General features: G+C 44.9%; 1 protein-coding gene and 1 long non-coding RNA gene across 3 annotated transcripts in view; one reads left to right on the top strand and one right to left on the bottom strand.

The window, feature by feature from the left end:
* ITIH5 (inter-alpha-trypsin inhibitor heavy chain 5) overlaps window positions 1-19,837 on the bottom strand; it is a 40,335-nt gene extending 20,498 nt beyond the window's left edge. Inside the window, exons 1-7 of the mRNA XM_005526087.3 lie at window positions 19,647-19,837; window positions 16,295-16,339; window positions 12,198-12,361; window positions 11,349-11,456; window positions 10,580-10,830; window positions 6,452-6,621; window positions 5,806-5,922 (exon numbers count right to left, since the gene is read on the bottom strand). Of these exons, the coding sequence (XP_005526144.2) occupies window positions 5,806-5,922; window positions 6,452-6,621; window positions 10,580-10,830; window positions 11,349-11,456; window positions 12,198-12,361; window positions 16,295-16,339; window positions 19,647-19,766 (975 nt within the window). The 5' untranslated portion in view covers window positions 19,767-19,837. The remainder of the gene's footprint in view (window positions 1-5,805; window positions 5,923-6,451; window positions 6,622-10,579; window positions 10,831-11,348; window positions 11,457-12,197; window positions 12,362-16,294; window positions 16,340-19,646) is intronic.
* LOC148184372 (uncharacterized) lies at window positions 8,493-10,864 on the top strand. Of its 2 annotated transcripts, none has more exons than XR_015772538.1 (3): window positions 8,493-8,595; window positions 8,712-8,854; window positions 10,734-10,864. It is a non-coding gene; the product is annotated as an uncharacterized LOC148184372 (long non-coding RNA). The 2 variants fall into 2 exon arrangements; XR_015772539.1 differs by having other exon boundaries at window positions 8,712-8,861; window positions 10,734-10,860.
* Window positions 19,838-20,197: the final 360 nt, after the last annotated feature.

Here is a 20,197-nt window from a genome sequence, read left to right as displayed (position 1 = left end):
TCATGCTCTTCATACTGATTACCTCCATCCTTCATCATGTAGCCACTCTCACAGAGTGGGTGTCTCAGCAGCCAGAAACCTGCCAGGTTTGAAGCTTTCTAGCCCCTACTCAGAACATCCCATCCATGTGTATAACCTGCTAGGAGAGATGTGTTGCTCTTCCCTGTGACTTCCCCATTTTCATTTATTTTCATTACAGGACATGCAGTAGGGACTTTACAAGAGGATCTTAGTGACAGGACAAGAGGGGTTGGTTTTAAACTAAAAGAGGAGAGATTTAGATTGGATATTGGGAAGAAATTCTTCTCTGTGAGGGTGGTGAGGCCCTGGCACAGGCTGCCCAGAGAAGCTGTGGAACATCCCTGGAAGTGTCCAAGGCCAGGTTGGACAGGGCTTGAAACAACCCGGTCTAGTGGAAGGTGTCCCTGCCCATGGCAGGGGGGTTGGAACTGGATTATCTTTAAGGACCTTTCCAATCCACACCATTCTAGGATTGTCTGATCTCCAGTGAGTGAGGGACAGTGACAATGGTTTGTTGGTTGAAGCAAAGACCCAGCACTTTTGCTCAGGGTTAGCATTAAGCAATGCAAGAGCACTAAACAGTTCCTTAAAAAAGCAAACTTGAAAGTTTTCCCATCTAAGAATCTGCCACAGGGCCCTCAGAGTCCTCCAACACCTGCCCCAAATTTTCACCATTTCCAAACCCCCTCAGCATCTCCATCTCCAGGATCCTGGAGAACCATCTCCAGTCCCTCCTGCACATCTCTGCCTCCAGCTCTTCGCCTGCCCACTTCAATCCTAAACTACTGCTTCAGGCATGAAAGGAAGCCAATTCTTTGCCCAAAACTCTGCAGAGAAGAGAGCAGACCTTTTAGAGAAGGTTAAATCACTGCATCAAGGGTACCTATCCAAGCCAAAGCTTTCTCCTCATGACACAGAACTATATCACTCATTCCTAAGGGACTTCAAATTGCATCATGTGGACCCCAGAGCTACCTGTGAATGCTGTTTGATGACAGTAATACGACATGGAAGACCTCACTCCAGCAGGATTCCATATGAGGTGCCACAAGCACTTCTGAGCTTCAGCTGCTCTCCACAGCCAGAAACAAACGGTCCCAGTTGAGCAATGTGTAGGACACACCCTGATTTAGGGTGAAGGGGTATTTGCTTGGAAATAGCAGTGTTGCTGCAAACAGTGCTAATCTAATAACTTCAGTCTTGACAAAGATCTGGTGTCATTTAGACTTGGGGGATCTTTGTACAGCCATAAGTGCAGACATGGTTTGCCAGCTAAAGAGACAAGGCTCTGCAAAGAGACAAGCACGGGCAAAGAAAATAACCTACCTAAATTCACATAACAGAGCCATGATGAAAGCACACACAGAAGCCAGGTCTAGCTTCCAGGTGTTGCTCCAGCAGCTGGAAAAAACCCCTTAATTCCAGCTTGGAAAGGACTACTAAAGAAAGAGCTTTCACTTCACTGACTTTTATTCATTTGCCAGAGCCTTGAGGATACCAAGAGGCTTTAATGGCTCTGCCCAATCCCAGCTGGAGCCTCCACCCACCCTCCTGCCCATTTAAGTGCCAGCCTGGGCCCTCATCCCAGTCTCAGACCAAGAACCGTGCTGTCTGTAGCTCTGGTACATAAACCTCAGTGACCCAAATCCATGGATTGACTTCCCAGCTTCATTCCCCCACTTCCATTTCACTACAGCTTTATCTGATGGTCACTGGGCTGTGTCTGGCACATCAGCAGCGCCTGTTTCCAGTTCATCCTTTGATGAACTCAGTGATGGTCCAACTGAAACATTTGGGAGAGCTCTCAGTGTCTTCATGAGTTTTCAGTTCAAGCCTCAGCAGCATTTCCATGCAAACTCGACCCTCACCTTTTCATCCTATTTACTCCAAACTCAATTAAAGGACTTGCACTTTATAGGTGGTCTGGGATCTTCCTAGGAAATTTTGTCTCTGCTTCTACTGCCTCAGCATGAAGCAAAATTGGCTGTTAGTCCTAAGACCAGGAGCAGATGCTCCCCCCCTGAATACCTGAAAGCATCTTCCTCTGAAGCTTATTTCTTTCTCTGCATGACCCTGTCATTATTTAAAAGTTTTAGGGTTCAGCAGATTATTTTTTTGCATGACAAGTAATTGCATTTCTCTTGGAAGAGAAATTTTATTTTCTTTGAGTAAAAAAAGTCTACATGGATGTGATATCTTATTTACTGTAGTATTTCTTATATCTTATATTCACACTTCCAGAGAGGACTGAGATAACACTGCTGAGGTGTACTCCTGAGCAGGAGGCAGCTGCATGGGGTTGTTGGTGCTGCAGGCAGCTCTTCTGTGTTCTCTCGGGTTGTTTCTTTCCAACAGAAATGGAAAACCTGACAAAACTTTCCTCGTCACAGTAGCTTTGAACACTCTGAAGGCTGTAATTAGAATTAGCATTTTTTCCAGAGTTCCTTGGCGATTTCAGGCTGTTCTCCTGGGCAGCAGCCATTATTTGGACTAACAGTCAGCAGGCTCACAGCCAGTTCTGCAGCAACCAGCAGAAGTCAGAGGAGTTTGGAAGGAGAACATTGAGTGCTCAGGTGCTTGTCTGCTCCTTCACCACCCTGAAACTCCTTGGAGGTGTCTGTGCTGAGGCACAGGGGTTGAGGGGTTGGGCACACAGGGCCCTCAGATGGGCTCCACTGTGTGTGTGACTCAAGGGTACCAACAGCATCCCTTGGACAGGCACAGGCAAATGAACTGAAGCCCTTGCAAATCCCCAGCAGGTCCCAGTTTCAGCTGGGTTCCTCCTAGAGCAATTAACCTGAGAGAAAATTACAGTCTGGCACACCATCATTGACAAGTTGCCAGGCTTGCGGTGAAGCCAACTGCTTAACTGAGTGTGTGGCATTTACTGCCTGTGGGAAAAGTAAGGTGAAACAAATCCGTGGTTGAAACAACTCTATCTTACTATACATCTACAAAATACCTGCAAATTCATCCTCTTGTGGACATATTCACAGCTTGGAACACTCATTCTATAGCAAGAGTCCTTTCTCACCATGTCCAGTGAAGGTGGGCACAATGATGGTAGTCACAAGGTGGTGAACTTATAACTGGACCCTTTTTCTCCTGGTTATATTAATGAAAAACTGCTGTGTCCCCTTCTACCTAGCCAAAGGTACCATAAAATCAGCAGGGTAGACTGCTCAAAAGGCAAATCATTTTGCTTCCCAGTAAACCCTGCAGATAGAACCTCTTCCCCAGGCTCTCCTGGCTGTTAAAAGCAACTACTCCACACAGAACTTGCTGTCTCTTTGCAGACAAAGGAACAAAGTTCATTTGGATTTTCCTTGCCAGTGGGACAGCAGTAATGATGTGCAAAGCCTTGAGCACATGAATATTTTTTCCAATCATGCCCAAGGATTTTCTATTCCTGAACTTTATCTCCCTGCCAGTGCTTAAAGGAGACTAGCAAAGGCTCAGGTTCTCAGAGGAGTCTGAGTGCTGCAACACATCCGAGTCTGCTGGACACCACCAGAGCTCAGGGGCTATGAAAACTGAGGAGAAATGTCTTCCCCTCAAAGTTAATACATCTCTTAATGATGTTAGGAGAAGGTGTCAAGGGTCTTAATCACAGAACCAAAGAGTTGTTAAAGCTGCAGAAGACCTCTAAGAACATCAAGTCCAATTATTAACACAGCACCACTGTGTTCACCGCTAAACCATGTCTCAAGTGCCACATCCACACACTTTTAGAACACCTCCAATGATCTGATTCAAGCTGATCAGCCAGTCCCACTCTATGTGTTTGCAACAGGACATTTATTGCTTCAAAGACTGAGTGTCCTGGGGTGACTTATCTTAGGAAAAAAAGGATGGCACAAACAGATAAAAATTCATGTTAGAAAAGGGAAACCTTGGGAGAGGAAAAGATAAATGACTCACAACTGGGTTGTGGGAACTGTAGGATGCATGAAATCCTGACCCCACTTGAGTCACTTTGCCATTTACTTCGTGAAGGCAGGTGACTGTCAAGTACAAAATCTCCTCCAGTTGCTCCAGGAAAAGGTGCACAGCTGATGTTTCCCATCCTTGCTTATGCAATCCTAAAAACTGTCCTTTGCCAAAGTCACTGCAGCTGACCCACAAGAGCACTTTACAATTGCTGACTGTATTTTTAGCTGACCTTGCATGTGACTCAGTAGAGAGAAATGAGGAAAGACAGTCCCATGGGATTTCCCAGCTCTCTACATACCACCACAGATCACCACAGCTGTGAGAGTCCAAAGAGAAAAGACAAAAAGGAGACATTTCCTCTGCTCAGATGTATCTTGCCACCGGGGAATCTGTTTGTAATTTAATAAACATCTTAATGACATCAACAACTGGGTAAAAAGGACACTGAGCAGACATGGCTGTAACTGATCACACTTTCCTAGAGAACCAAGAGAGGTTTATTTTTCAGCCAGTCCTAGATTTTGGTCTTTTCTTGATTAATCAATGTGGGGGTTTTATGATTTTGATCTTAACTCCATAAAGTTCCATGTTTTGGAGCAGCTGGAATCAAAGGAAGATAAGTGCTTCTACCCCAAAGCACTCCTTCATAATGTACCAGTGGTTCTCCATAAAAAGAATATACTGAGATAACAGACAAAAATGTTGGGTACAGCTTCAGCAAAGGTTCTGGGTAGACACTTCTCTCACTTCAGGCTCAAGAGGAACCCCTCTGTAGGTAATTTGCCTGAGATCCAGGTTTAGCAGCACAAACTAAGTATGTAGTATGCAGTATGAAGTAAACCTTTAGGGGTTAATGGCTGTGTTGCTTTTAGTAGGTGTAATGAAAAGAAACTCTGATACTTGGGAGCAGAATAAAAGCTTTCATAGTGCAAAGTTAATCTGCTGACTACTCGTGCAGCTCACAAAAGCACCAAAGCCCTTTGGAGTTTTAATCTCCCTGGTTCAGCATTTGGTCACTGGCTGTCTGCTTCCAGCCTGCAGGACTGGGGGCATTTGTGCCAAAACTGTTTATTCTGAGAGGCAGGGTGGTCATTTTCCAGCAGGAGGATAACAGACAGCCAAGAGCCAGGCTCTGTCCACAGGACTTTTTACAGATTCAAAGGCATCTTGATTTGAGACCTCATTCAGCACAGAACTAGGATTGCTTGTTAACAACTCTCTTGATGAGCCATCTTCCCCAGCCACTGGGGAAGATAATTTGGATCCATAGAATCCATATGCCATTTTATATTCGATGTGCCCTTCAGCTTGGTATAGTGGCTCACATTAAGGTCTGTGCCCTGGAAAAACATCTGAGATTTGTTCTGAAAGACTCAGATTCCCAAAAAGGACAAAATTGCTTTTCTTTCAGCAGAACCTCTTGAGTTTTACTTCACTAAGTGTTTTGCCAAGGTAATTTAATGGCAGAAGTGTTCTCTCTGTGCTGTTAGACTGGAGAAAAGAATCTGCTGAATGCACTTTGCTGGGAATTCTGCCTGATCTGCCTCTTTTCATACCTCTCAGAACAGAACTGCCCCAGACAATCCTATGCTCAATTTTGGCAACACTGACGTTTACAGAGTGATGAATCCTTCTACATTCCTTGTTCCCATCCCATACCCATTAACATAATCATTTCTCACTGTAAGATACTTTACTGCAGGTAAACCATCTCACCTTGAGGTGTCTTCAGAGCCACCTCTCACCTCAGACACAGCAAACATTTTGCAGAAGGAAAACAGTGAGACAAAGTCTGAACCAGGCTTTGCCCTCTCAGAGCTGAGCAGCCCACAATAAACACGAGGAGCTCACCTGCTTCAGCTTCGTCCCCACCATGGAAGCGCTGCTGTCCAGCACAAACACGACGTTCTTTGGCAAGGGAGGAAGATCTGTAGGGGCGAAGTAGTGCACAAAATATCCATTGAGGATCTGTGGAAGAGCAAGGGAGTCAGGAATCAAAGGTGCAATGTTCTACAACATCATTTTGGGATATTTGGATACTTTCAGTGACTCTGTCTACAGCGCAGGATATGAATGCTCCTTGGTATCCTTCCTAATTCTGGTCCCCTGTTTATCCAGACTGGATAAGCCAACTGGAGCTCTGCACATCTCCTTCCATGGCTGACACTGGGGTTTCCTTCCAAATGCAACAAGGATATAACACATGTGCCCACAGATCAGAACTACAACATGTACTTGAGGAACTGATCTTGTATCCAGATATGTGCAGCAAGTATACTGAGAAACTGAAAGGCAGACACAAAAAAGAGGTCAATGAAGCAAAGAGGAAGTCCATCTCATGGTTGCTAATTGACTGGTTTTATTTTGGATAGTTCTTACAAGATGGAGGAGTAGCCTTCACTCAGGAAGCATTTTTAGGAATTTGGAGCAGGCAAAACAATTGAACCATCTCGAGTACAGTTAATAAAACAGAAAAGATGAATCGTGTGTACAGTACCTGAACATCCCCAACACTCAGCTCCCTGTTGACATCGTATCTAATTATGAAGTCTCCCAAAATTCCATTTCGGGCAATCCTGGTTTGCTCAACAACACTGGGATTGAATGTAACCTTAGCTAAGGTTTTGGTGTGCCCAATGACAGTAGAGGGAGGAGGAGATGCATCACCTGTTGAGATAAATCCACAGTATTACAGGTTTTTCCCATTGCCTTACAGATGTCAAAGCACAGCAAAGGTGTTATTGCCACAGAGACAAATCAGCCAGCAGAGTGACTTACTGGGATTGAAGATTCAGCTCTCCAGTGATAAAAAAAGACAGATAAAAAGAAATTAACCCCTCTCCTCTAGCTTTAAACTGAAACCCATCTTGTAATGCTCTCAGGGATGCAAATGTTTGTAGAAAATTCCTGTATTTGGTTCTGTTTTGCCAAACACACAGTCTCAGACATGCTGCTCATTCCAGCCAGCTCTAGACATCCAGGACACAGATCTTACACCTGAGATCCTGACAGCCGATGCAAGTAGGATTCATTTGACCTGTTTAAACACATTTCTTCCAGGATTATGGTACTCAAACTGTAGATTTTTCCTTATTGATTATAAAGAATTCTTGAGGTGGCATGTTCAGACATACCACAGGCATGTGAGGTGGGAATGATCTGAGTGACCCTCCTTGCAGAAGCCTTTTATACTCTTGAATACAGTTCCCATGTCTTCCCCCAGGTTTCTTTTTCAGGCAGCACTTGATATCTGGATCATGATTACTCTCTTCTGTTTATTGGCCTTGTTCTTTTTAAACAAGAGACAGAGAGAGGAAAATCTATGAGATATTTCAGAGTCCAGAGCATGGATGAGCTCCAAATGCTTTTTCTGGTTTGTGCTCACACTGAAGGAGTTAGTAGAGCCTTCAGACAAACTTTCCACCAAATTCAGCTGAAGAAGTAAACAGAGCAGGAAAAAGTATTTTCCAGATGAAATTGGCATCCTCACAAGAGGAACAGTTAAACCTAAATTATTTTGGAGTCTGGCAGATTCGGAATTAGAGCTGAAATGCAAAGTTCATCCTCCGCTAACATGTGGAAACTTCCAGACAGCTGTTATAAGAAATAAAAAGCTTTCTGAGACCTCTTAATTCAGAAAGAAACAGTCATCCCCGAGCAGTCTAGTGTCTCCTGCCCAAGCCCACAGCTAGTTCTCACACAGCTACACTGGAGGAAGAAGATGAGGACAGCATCCAGGACATCATTCAGAAAGTGGCTCCATTCTGAGCTTGCCAAAGAAAATCAAGATCATTGGCCTCAATGCCTCCTGTTTTGGGGTTTGTATGTGACAGAAGAGAACACCTGCACATGCCAGAAGATCATTTTCCAAAACTCACATGCCTAGTGCCTTCCTTTGGGAAAAATACAACTCCCATATGGAGCCATGTGTGCAGGAGTTACTGTACAAGGACATATCCTAGAAAGACCTGTCATCACATTGTTTCTGCCCCCCATTCAGAGAGGATGGATGCAGGACTTTCTGAAAGACAAGAAAAGGACACATCCACAAGTGAGACTAGAGGAGACACAGGATGCTGGTGGCTCAAACACTCAGGGCAAGCTGCTGATGGGCAAAGCACCCACCCAGGAGCCAGGGCTGAGCACAGCCCAGCTCAGGCTGCAGCCAGTGCTGGACCAGGTGAGGAAAGAGGGGAACCCGGGGAGGTGGGAACTTTGTCCTTATGGAGTGAACTCAGCTGTGATAACTCCCCACCCAGGGGACATTCACACAGAGCCTGAAGGTGTTCACGCTGCTGATGGGCCATGATGGGACATAATTGACAACAGCACTAATTTAATAGGCAGCTGTATCTTCTGAGAAGGTGTCAAAGACTCCCGAAGTGTCCCATGATCCACAACATTCCATCACTCAGGTGTCCTTGATCCACAACATTCCAGCAATCATTACAAGCTCCCCACCCCTGGGCAGAGACCTGGGCATTCCCACCTGAACCTGAGTAAATATAAACCAAATAGACTGGGGATTCTGTGGGTTTCCCTAGGATTTTCCTCACCACATGATGGATCTAGCCTGTGATAGCCACTTTAACCAATAGACATTGAAATTGCAACAGCCAAATCTCATCACAAGTCTTTCAGGTAATGAGATCTTTTTACTCTTCTATATTTTCTAAGGTGATATATTTATGCTTTTATATTTTTATATTGCTGTAGATAATAAGAACCAAAACATATCTGTTTTCCTGTGCTACCAGGTTGTTCTAAAATAAAACCACATGTGTGTATTTACAAACACTGATGAATCACTGTCATTTCAAGAACCTGGGTTACCCTCACCTTTTAGGATGGGTTGTAACAGTTTGATGGCACAATATGTTTTTCATCCACTACTCTCAAGGTAATTTGTAAGTACCTATCAAAATTTCATATTTTATCATTAACTGTGAGATACTTTAGACATAGGAAATAGAGGAAGGGAGCTTTCATGACATATTCAACCTCAAACCAGTCAGGCAGTACCATTTTCCAATGTTCCAATGTCCAGCCAAGTGGTACTGAAGAGTTTTAAGCCATGGGAATACAAGAGAGAGCAGACACTGTTTTTTTCTCGTTTACTCCCAGTATATACACTGTCTGCCAAGAGCCCCTCTTTAAATGTGAGATTCACAATTCACCTGTCTTTCACTTAAAAACTCCCAGCCTTCCCTGGAGGTCTCACTGCATGTGCAGATCCCACGATTTTTGGGTGTCATATGAGCAAGAATGCTTTGCAGGGAGCAAGTAATGGCTCTGATGGTTTGTTTTTGGATCCATCTTGAGAGATGACAGTCAGCTGGAATATAGTGGACAACCACATGGGATGATTCCAGACACAAAGGGTCTGTAATTGAATTCTGAACACAGACAAAGCACAGGGAATCTGAGTTCTGTTGCTTTACCCATCCTGCAATGGAACACCTATTTTATATATGTTTTACTGGCTAGGGAGGATTATAGAATCCAACAGCTCAGGCCCATTTTTATATGAGCTCTTTGAAATCTGAAGCATGATGCCAAGAATGTCAGTGCTTCCAGGTTGCCATTTGGATAGTGAGTTACATGAGTTTTCCCTGTATGTCATTTATATATAGGAATTTCCATACTGTGCTGGAGCAACAGTGTGTCTGCTCTGCGGAGTCTGTGTCTATCCTTGATCAATGCCAGATGTCTTGCAGGAAAACCACATGCCAACAATGCACTGTGATATTCCCTGATAGGTGAAAAAAGTTTCCTGCCTGTCCTGATGAGGAGCAGAGCACATTTATCACTTGGCACATGGCTGTACAGTGCAGAAACTAATGAGGCTTGACCTGAAGATAATCCAGGTCACTGAGAGCCTTGATTTCAGGTGATTTGGATGAAATCAGTAGGATCTTACTGAACAATCAGTTTAACTCCAGTTCACATATATTAGGATCTTTCTGTGGCAGATATGAACAGCTCCACTGATTTTGCTGGCACTGTGCTGCTCAGAGTGACTGAGGGTCAAGTCCCAAAAGACTCTGCATCCTCCTTCCATCCTTCTTTTTTGGTGTTTTTTGACAACATGTAGCAATCACAGTATCCTGAGCTGTTGGTTTACAACAGAAAAAATTACATCTACACTGTCTGAACAGTGAGCAAGGACAGTTAGGGGCAAGAGCAGATGCTCAGATAGCGCTTAGCGCTTTGGCAAAATACGGATTTTCCTCTTGGAATTTCCCATGTTCTGAAGTGCAGGATTTCCTATCTTCCTTGGCATAGATGGATGGAAAAAACAATTCACTTGAGCGAATAAAATAAACAGTTCCCAGGAGACTGGAGGCCAGTGAAGAGGCTGTTCCAGTGTTGAGCACAAGGCCTGAAGGCCCAATTCAAAACTCTTAAAGACAATAGGGAAAAAAAAAACAAACCCAAACCCTATTGAGATGAATGGGATCAGCCCTGTATTCATTAAGCTTCAAAGTCCTCACAGGCTTAGGCACAGATAGCACACAGACACAGTCATCCAGAAAAAATAGATCCAATGCTGCCAGGCCACTTCTTGAGAGGTCCCCAAGGCCCCACAAATAACAGAGCCATGGGTCATAAAATCCCCCCTTACCTTCAGCTTTCCCATTGCCTTTCTGCTTGCTGTTTCGAAGGGGAGGCACCTCCAGGGACACTATTCCTGAGTTCTCCAGGATGTTCACCTCCACTCGTAAGCGCCCCACCAGCTGCTGGGGCCGGATGCTGACGGTGTATTCGTATTTCCCCAGCCGCCTTTGCAGAAGTTCTTCATAATGCAATATGAACCTGGCCTGCATCTTGCGAGGAATGAAGACAGAGGCCTTGAATGTCTCATAGCCGTTCTCCCTGGAAGGAAAATCCAAAGACACCTTCACATCCCATACACGTTACACATTACCTCCTTCTCCTCCCTCTGATAGTTTTGCCTGTTCCCTGTAAATAATCAACTGAGCCTTCCCATCAAATCTTGTTGAACACCTATTACATTTACCATTGAACTTTTTTGATTTACTGCTTTGTATAATTAAAGTATATTCTTGCTTCCCCCTTGAGTGAAGTGGATGACTGTCCATGACAGCACCCTAATTTTCCATTCTGTTATTCAGAAAGTAACAAGAATTCGTTCCCCCAGTAGTACATCCTGGACCACCCTGGAATTTAAAAAGTTGTGTGACAGGGTTAGAAAAAGCTACATGCAATTTTTCATGGCTTGGAGTATAGGAATGACACCAGGCAGTGCAGATAACATTCAGTTTAGTTGCTCCTTCCCATAAATCCATGGATGGGCACACCAAGGCAGCCAAGACAAAGATGGCAGGAGAGTGCATCACTTCCCAAAACACAGCAAAATGCACAAAACTCACCTTCCTTCTGTGGAGCTTGGAGGTTTCTTGTGCCTTTCTTTGTCATCGGTGCTATTTTTCTTTTCTTTGCCCGTGACCTCTCCGTAATAAGTCTTGTTGCCAATGCTCCTGGAGAGATCAGAGATGTCAGCATGGTCACTCTGCACCCAAGTACAGTGACAGGTGTACATTTGCTGCAGGTTCTTTCACAGGCTTTGATGTGAGAAGAGTCTCAGAGTGCTGCTAATGTCACTCTCCTCAGTCCACCCAAGTCTCTGGGACAAAAGCCAACTCAGAAATTCTCTGGCTGGAAATAACCAGCCCAGTACAAAGGCAAAAGTCTCTTATTCTTCCTATTCACTATAAATGGAAGTATTTCATAAAGAGTGGGTCCCCTATGCCCTCTGGTCAAGTCTGAAGCTGTGGCCCCAATATATGTCTGTAGAGAGGATCTGAGCATGAACAAACCAAGTATGTTTGAGACCAATAGTTTAATTTATTGGTCATTTCACTATGAGGTTTCTCTCTATTTGGTTTATCATTCACACCTCCAGCAGCCACTGAACCTCTCTGCTGGTTAGAGTTGATTTCTGCTCCATTGACAATGTGGAGAACAGGAAATTACAAGAAGATTTTTAGACATTACAGTCAGTCAGGTGTGATAAATCATGTGCCATTGTTGCTGAACCTTTCCCTGGAAAAGTTTTTGAGGTCTTGAAGAGAGTTTTCTCATTCAAATCAGAGAGAGGAGGAGAAGGAAGCAGTTAAAAGACACTCAGATGGGAAACAGAGTAGTTTCCCTCCCTGTTTACCTTGAGGATTTGAATTTAGTACCATGGCATCCCTAGACTTGGTCTGTGCATTACTTACATGGTAAAGTTGGAGATGAAAGCTGCAGCTGGAATCTGCATCTCAAACACTGCTTCCCGTGCCTCAGAGCCACTGTTCACCATGGTGCAGGACACGGTGGTGAAAGCGTACCGGGAAATGATCGTGGATCTCACGTGGAACTCTGACATCCGAGGCCTGGTTTCCTATGGGAATCAAATGTCACCTCTAAACAGACAGCTGGATAACTCACCCCTTCAGTGTTTCCATGGATTTAATGTTTAATCTGGACTAGCAAACTCCTACCCAATGAGTATTAGACTCCTGACAACAGGCAAGGTGGGCTTGTCCGCAAAGTTTCAGGTGAGCTGCAAACAGTAAATCAGGAATGTGGTACTGCCTTTGCTCATGCACAGAGGCCACATTGTCCAGTGCTTGGGAAAAGTCTGAGAGCTCTGCTTATGCCAGCCTTTAAGTTGTGAAACACCCTGACAAAATCCATCTGTGTTCTAAACTGAAGCCTTCAGCTCTGACTGTGTGAGAGGACCAGGATTATTCCCTTGAATAGAATGGAAGAGAAGCCCAAAATATGTCCCTATGGGGTCCAGAACTGTGTCACAGACCCTGTCCTGCTCACTGTGCACAAGAGCAGATGGAAGACTTCTTGAAAGACTGACATCACCATTTATGAAGCAGCACCTCCAAATTCATCCAGTCACATCCCTAAGTTATGTAAACAGAGAAGCTGCTGTCAGTGGAGTCAACTGAGTCCTCCTCTGTTGACAATCCATCCTGGAAGTCTGCACTAATGGATGAAGAGACTTAATAAAAAACACTGACACTGTGACATCTCAAACAAAATATTTTAAGCTTTTTAGCCCACACTGGACTCCTTCCAGCAGAGACAGAAGTGAATGACACATGATGTAGCAATGGAAGCTGAAAGCCAATTTCTGCTTCTTTGGAATGTGTTTTCGTGCACAAGTCCTGAGTTAGAGCATTTCTCCAGACTAATGTGTTTTTTGACAGCAATATCTCCATGGAGCTCAAATGTTTTCTTCCTGGAATACTTCAGTGTAATTAACTGTAAGCAGCCTTTGAGAAAGAAAAATCTGTACATTAACTTACACAATCAAAGGCCAAACCCTCAAAAGCAGAAGTAAAATACACTGTAAATACAGAGCAACCTCACTAAGCCAAATACAGTGAGACTCTTCCTGTTGAGGCTGGTAAAAACTCACAGTCACGTAAGAGTTGTGAGGACAAGAACAGGCTCTTCAGCTGCCTGTCCAGGCTTTCTTTCAGAACAAAAAATAATTTTGGCAAACAGCTTAAGAAAGGGAGCAAGTTTTTGTCTGAGTATGAAACAAGAACATTTCTGCAGTAGCTGATGGCATCAGAAGTAACTGAGCATCCAACTAACCAAGTTGCTGGGCTAGTGAATTCCAGGAAAATGGAAGAATGAGGATCTGCTGGAAATACAGATCTACCAAGAGACTTGGCATGAAGCCCTACCTGCCTACACTTGCAAGGCTTGGAAAGAGTGATAATGTGTCTCAGATGAGCCTAGTCATGATAGATTAACTGGGGAATGTGTTCTGTGTCCAGGATCCTGTTTACCTCACGTAGAACACAATGACAAGAGATTAGAACATCCAGGGTAGGATTCACCTCACTGATTTTAGGCAGATCAGTGCAATGGATCTATGGATCTAGGCTAGAACACCCCTGCACAGGTCTAATGTCCCACCCTTAGACCACTGCTTAATTAACTGCTGTTAATTAGAACTAGATCCTACTGTTCTTAGGACCTTCCATGATACATAGGCATGGCTTTCTAGTCTCATTATCCAGAAGGTGGAGAAGATGGGGAGTTTTGATTGAAATAGGGTTGTAGGAATGTTTTCAGACATAATGAGCTGATGCTTCATTCAATCTTCCATGACAATAATTGCCTGTGGCACAGCAAGGTACACAGAGGATTTAATAACAGCAGACATAGAAAGAATCGGAAACTACAGCAAATTCTTTGGTGTCAGACCTTCTGCATTCACCCCCATGTGCTGCAGTTCACAAAAAACTGTGGGTTTATATGTAGCTGACAGATGATCAGCAAAAGAGGATCAAGCCCTTTGCCTGTCACTTGAGATACAAGTGGCTCTGCAGTGACCTGTCTGACACTGTGAACACACTGATGGATTCACAGGAAATCAGAAATTCTTTCAAATGTGACAGAGAGCATGAACTTGCCACTGTTAGGACAGCAACAGGAGAATGGTTGTGTTGGGTGAGAAAAAAGCAGTTGTAACCATGTAGCCTGTCACTGGCAGAGACCAACAGCACATGCTTAGAGAGTGTAAAAACAGTCCAACCTGCACTGATGCTACCCAGAAATATTCTGTTTTCAGTAATTTGGGGCTGAAGGAACTCCCGAGTCAAGGGTGGTATTTTTGTGGTATATTTGTACACTGTGGATTTCTCTTCTATTACTATACACAGCTGCTTTTTGAATCCATGTAAACTTTTATCATCTGCAACATCCTGCTGTGAGAAGTTCCACAGCTGAATGGTATTTTATATGAAAAAAAAGTCACTTAGGATTTTTTTGCTAAATCCACTCTTTGCTGGCTTCAGCTGATCTCTGTTATAGAATCACAGGATGGTTTGGGTTGGAAGGGATCTTAAAGCCCATCCAGTTCTAACTCCCTGCCATAGGCAGGAACACCTTTGACTAGAACAGGTTGCTCCAAACCTTGTCCAACCCGGCCTTAGTAAGGAGGAAAATATCCCACTGAACAAGCTCCGGATCTGATATACTTACAATCTGAGGAATGGCAAAAAAACTCCATGAAAAAAAGACATTCAACATCCCTCCCTCTTCCTGGTGGATGTGGGGAAATCAAACACTGAATAAGGGCGTCATGTAGAGCTGAGGATGAAATAATTGGTTCACCTTCCCATCCCTGGAAGGGATCTGCTATTCCCTGTATATAGAAAATATAAATGATGGGGGCACAGGCCATTTCCAAACAGGTTGCTCTGTCAGGCTGGGCAGGCAGCCCGAGTTCCACTCTGAGATTCCTGTGCTGCATTCCCTGGAGCTCTTGCACAATCCATCAGTGCCTGCTGCTCTGACTTACAGCTGCACAAACTGTTTGTTTCCTGCCTTTTTATTGGGGCCTTCAGAAGATGAGAGGCAGCTCAAAGGAAAAAAAAAAAAAAAGGCAAAACAAACCATTTGTTTAATGTTATTATTACCATGATTTATCATCCCTATTAAAAATTAAGTGAGGGAATGCCAAGGCAGCAGATTAGCACAGTGCTATGAGCCAGGTTGGCTCGATGCTTTGTGGAGGTGTCCTGGTTATGATGATGAACTGGCAGCTGAAATTTTCTCACCAAACAAATTATTTTATGCTTGTTTACATGAAATATTTGGAAGGATAGAAAAAGAGCTGAATATAAATGAAATCCATTCCCTATTTTTGCCTTTATCAGTTACTTTCATCAAAACAAATTAACTGTCTCTCAGATTAGAAGTAATAAACTGGTAATAAGCCTGAGAATTTCTCTCTAGGTTGCTGATTCCAGTCTGTCCAAGATGAAGGAGACCAGAAGCTGTTAAGGTGGTGGCTGCTCAGTGTGTGAAATGAGTTCCACCAATTATTAACTGGGAAGTCCCTCAGAAAAGCCAGAAAAATAACTGGCCATGAACAGCAATTCCACTGACTGCCTCTCTACATCTGAATTTTAGATTTCTGTGCTGAAAGGATATTGGCCTCCTTGTTTTCTTCCTTTCTCCAGTAGATTTTGTCAGAGAATGACAGTGATCTTCAAATTTCAAAGCAAACTCCCATTCTCTTCAAACTCAATGAAATTTCATCAGGCTTATGTTCACTACATTGTTAAGGTTTGTATGTTACATATTCTTTCTCCAAATCTGGGCTTGAGAAGATGGATTGGGAAATATTAGAAGAACCTGTTGCATTGATCGAAGTGAAGATTTAGTTTTTTTTGTTACCCAGCATCTCACTCTACCATCAAATAGTCCATTCCCAGGCACAGGGATGCACACACACACACATCCAGGGGAAGTGCAGCTCCCATGAGGTAAAAAAAAGACAGGGTGTGATACGTACCAGCCTCTGCAGGAATTTGGCCTGTCTTGGGACACGGCAAGCAACCTGCAAAGAGTTAAAGGAATGAGTGGGTTCTGTTCAGCTCACAGCAGACATGTCACTTGTTTAATCCCAGACACGGGGCGGTGTGACTGATCACCCATGGCCAGGTTCAAACGCTCCTCTGGTTAAAATTAAAACCTGAGTCTCTTCTGTATTAACAGACCCACTGATCAAAGCTCAGCAGTGGAATGTGGCTGTCTCGGGCAAGGAGGTGCTGGGTGTTTTGCAAAAGGTGCTCGGCAAGGGACCTTCTATATGATGGCAGGAAGGTCAGCCTTTAGCCCTGGCCCTGGATGCTAAGAACGTCCCTGGAAATATTGAAGGCCAGGCTGGATAGGGTTTTGAGTAGCCTGGTCTAGTGGAAGATGTCCCTGCTCATGGCAAGGGTTTGGAACTGGGTGCTCTTTAAGGTCCCCTCCAACCTAAACCATTCAAAAGCTCTATAACTAGTTTAAATCAATGCTACAGCTTCAGCTGTATAAATATTAGCTCAATAGCAGATCTGTTGCCTAAATATTCTCCACAGGTACTGTGTATTTACTGTGCAGTGACAGAAAAGCACTGGTGATGTGCATAACAGGAATAAAGATATTTAAATTCAGCCACAGACCTTATTATGAAACAGTGTTTCACCTATGAGAGCACAGTCATACTCATTGTCTCAACTCCCCTGACTTCTCACATGGTGTGAGTAGCTTTCAGCTCAACATCTCAAGTCCCTCCCCAAAGCAAGTCTTTTGTCCATGAGGGAAGCCAAGTGCCATCTTAAAATGTCAGTGGGACACCAGAGAGCAAAAGAATGCAACAATATTTTTTTACCTGATTTGCCCTTTGAGTTGATTCCCTCTGAAATAGCAGCAGCCCTTGCCAAAGAGATGATTTTGTGTCTGTTTATATCGTGCATTGAAAAGCTCAGGAATGCCCAATGGGGAAATTAAAGTTTCATCCATGAGAATCTTTACTATTTCCTTCTGCATTATTAACCAACAGCTTGTAAAAGTAGAACCAAGGGAAAACAGGTCCCTTGGGAAATGGAGAGGAGAGGAGAGGAGAGGAGAGGAGAGGAGAGGAGAGGAGAGGAGAGGAGAGGAGAGGAGAGGAGAGGAGTTTGCATCTTAAGTTTTGGAAGAAACCTTCTGTCTGGGTCTGTATCTCAGACAAATAAAGCTCGTCAGGAGCCTGGTGTGAGAGGCTGAAGAGTCTCCACCACTGCAGGTTCTTCAGTAAAAGAGAGATAAATGTCTCTGAAGTTGGTCCTGCTTGGAGCAGAGGCGGGGATGAGAGATCAACAGCCCTCAGTATTTTTACTGAAGGTTTTACCTTTTGGAACAAATCCACCTGTTCTGTATGGAATGGTCACAGGAGTTTTTAAAGACTAATCAGTGAAACTGGAAACTCAGTTCCTGTTTTTATCTTTCCCCACCAAAACTCATTTTGTTTGCTTCCTTAATTGCAAGCAATTAAGAAGGCTTTGTGTACTTGGCTTCTTCAAGAAAGTCTTCTTTGGTTTCTTCCTTCTAAAGTCTTGGGGATACCCAGTGGACATCAGTGAGGAGCTAAGCATCACTAGATAGTAGTATCCTGTTTTCTAGGGCCTCATGACTACGGCTGAAACACTGCTGCAGGGATTGTTATCAGTCTATTGGCCTGTTCCAATTAGGCAGCTTCAATGGCATCATCTAATGGAACATTTTCCAAATTACCATCAACCTTTAGCTTTAAAGCTTCCAACACACTCATTAAAGCCAAATAATTGCTAGCAGTGACCCCATAACTTATTGCCATCTGTTAGACCCAGCATGGTGTATGGGATATAAGCTGTGCAGTGGATTTGTTTCTAGCGCAGTGTCTCGATCTAGGGGAGCACCTGCCTGTTCTCAGCCTGGCTCAGGTGTTCAGTGAGGACAGACAGATGTTCTCTTCTAGATCTGGCTGTCCCAGGGCACCAGGTCACCACACCTATTTACACATCACTGCTTTTCTGGTGGAAGTGACTGCTGCTGACCTGCCAGCAGCACAGCTCCTATGAAAACACCCTCATGTGCCTCTAGCAACATCAAGCAGGTTCCTTCAGCACTGTGAGCCAGTTCTCTGAGCTTTGCAACTGATTTTCCCACTAAAGCAGATGAGTGATCCCAGATACCACTGCACTGGCAGGGGGAGATATTCTCTCCCTCTTGGACAGGTGGGTTTGTAAAACAGTGTTGGTTTGTGGCTGAATTCCCCAAAAAGGAATATGCATCCACAGTAATCAGGATTGACAACAAAGTTTTTGGTGTCCCCATAGGGAGAGATGTGGATGCTTCTGGAGAGAGATTCTTTCTATTCTAAGTGGGATAGATACAGATACACGTGAAGAGTCTCACTCTTCCCACCTGCTGCATGGCAGAAGATGCCAAATACAGACAAATACTGACATTTTAGACAAACTGGATTATCCCACCTGACCTCCAGCAAGGCACAGGTATTCCGTAGTTCCTGCATTGTATCTCAGGCCCACATGGGTGCCTCAGGTGCTACAGAGCCTCTCAGATCTGATCAAATATAGATAAATGACTGCTGCCCTAAGTGACTCAAAGTCACATGTGGTATCTCTTATGGACCTGACAGATGTGAGCACAGACCTGAAGCTCAGGGGTTTATAGAATCTGAATGGTTTGGATTGGAAGGAAATTAAAGATCATTTAGTTCCAGCCCCTCTGACACGAGCAAGGATACTTTCCACTTGAAATAGATTACAGCCTCCCAAACCACTACCCAAACCCTTGCAAAAAGTTCATTGCTCTTTCAATCCCATTTCCTCAGAAAATCTAAGCCACACAATTACACAACATAATAACCCTCACTTGTAGAATAATTTTTTTTCCTTCCACTGTCAAGAAACAATTTAGAAGCTGAAATTCATGTGGTTTGTTTCATCCAGCATGAGTTAAAAATCAAGTACAGTAAGACCATAGGCAGAAAAAGCTATCCCCCGAGCTTGAAATACTCGGAATTACTCAACCTGGAGTGTGGCCAGGACACGGCGTTAACTCCCTTGTCCCTGTGAGGTGCCCCGCTAGCCCAGCCATGGGTGGGTGTCGGACCGGCCCCATCCCGGGGCAGCAGCACCATCACCAGAGGGGCATCTCCTGCCTCAGCACCCCCGGCACGGCTCCATGCTGGCTGTAGCACGGAGCTGAGCTGCACCGACAGGTGGGATTAGCGCATTTTTACCAGACTGCCCCGCCTGTCAGTACTGCTGGTGAGGAGGGGACAAGCCAGCCGCGGCCACCTGATGCTCCCGAACAACCTCCGCCTTAAAACCTACCTGCTCCACGATGCTGTAATCCGCCAGCAGCTGCTCCTCCAGGTACCTGGCCATCAGCTCCGAGTCGGGCTGTCCCGCCGAGGGGGAGAAGCCCCAGCAGAGGCACAGCCAGAGGATCATGGTGGGGAAGGAGCCCCGCTGCCGCTGCGCTGCCGGCCCGGCTGCGGGAGCCCGACAGGAGACACAGCGACCCACCCTCTCCTCCTCCTTCCCGGCTCGGGACCGGCCCCTTTTCCACGCAGGGCGGCCTCCTGTGCTGCAGGGAATCCTTGCAGGGCTCGCATCCCGCAGCCCGGGGTCCCTGGGCAGGAGCCGCCGCCGTGCCCCGCTGGACTCGGCGGTGCTCCTCAGCCCCCTCTCGTCTCCTGCGGGACACGGGCGGTGCTGGGGGTCCCCGAGGTGCTGCCACTTGTCATTTCGGCACCTACAGCCCCTCTCAGAGAGGGGAATGCTGAGGGGACAGTTCCTGCACCTGGCTGGGTGCTCTACCCACGCCCTTAGGGAGCAGAAGCCTACAAAATGCTTCAAGGCTGGGGCTTTCCTAAAGGATG

This window comes from Pseudopodoces humilis, chromosome 5, assembly GCF_049639895.1.
Source record: "Pseudopodoces humilis isolate 2021_Gansu_Grassland_sample_001 chromosome 5, ASM4963989v1, whole genome shotgun sequence".
In the NCBI taxonomy this organism is placed as follows: domain Eukaryota; kingdom Metazoa; phylum Chordata; class Aves; order Passeriformes; family Paridae; genus Pseudopodoces; species Pseudopodoces humilis.
Note: the sequence above shows the minus strand (reverse complement) of the source record. Positions and strands in the feature narration are given on the sequence as shown.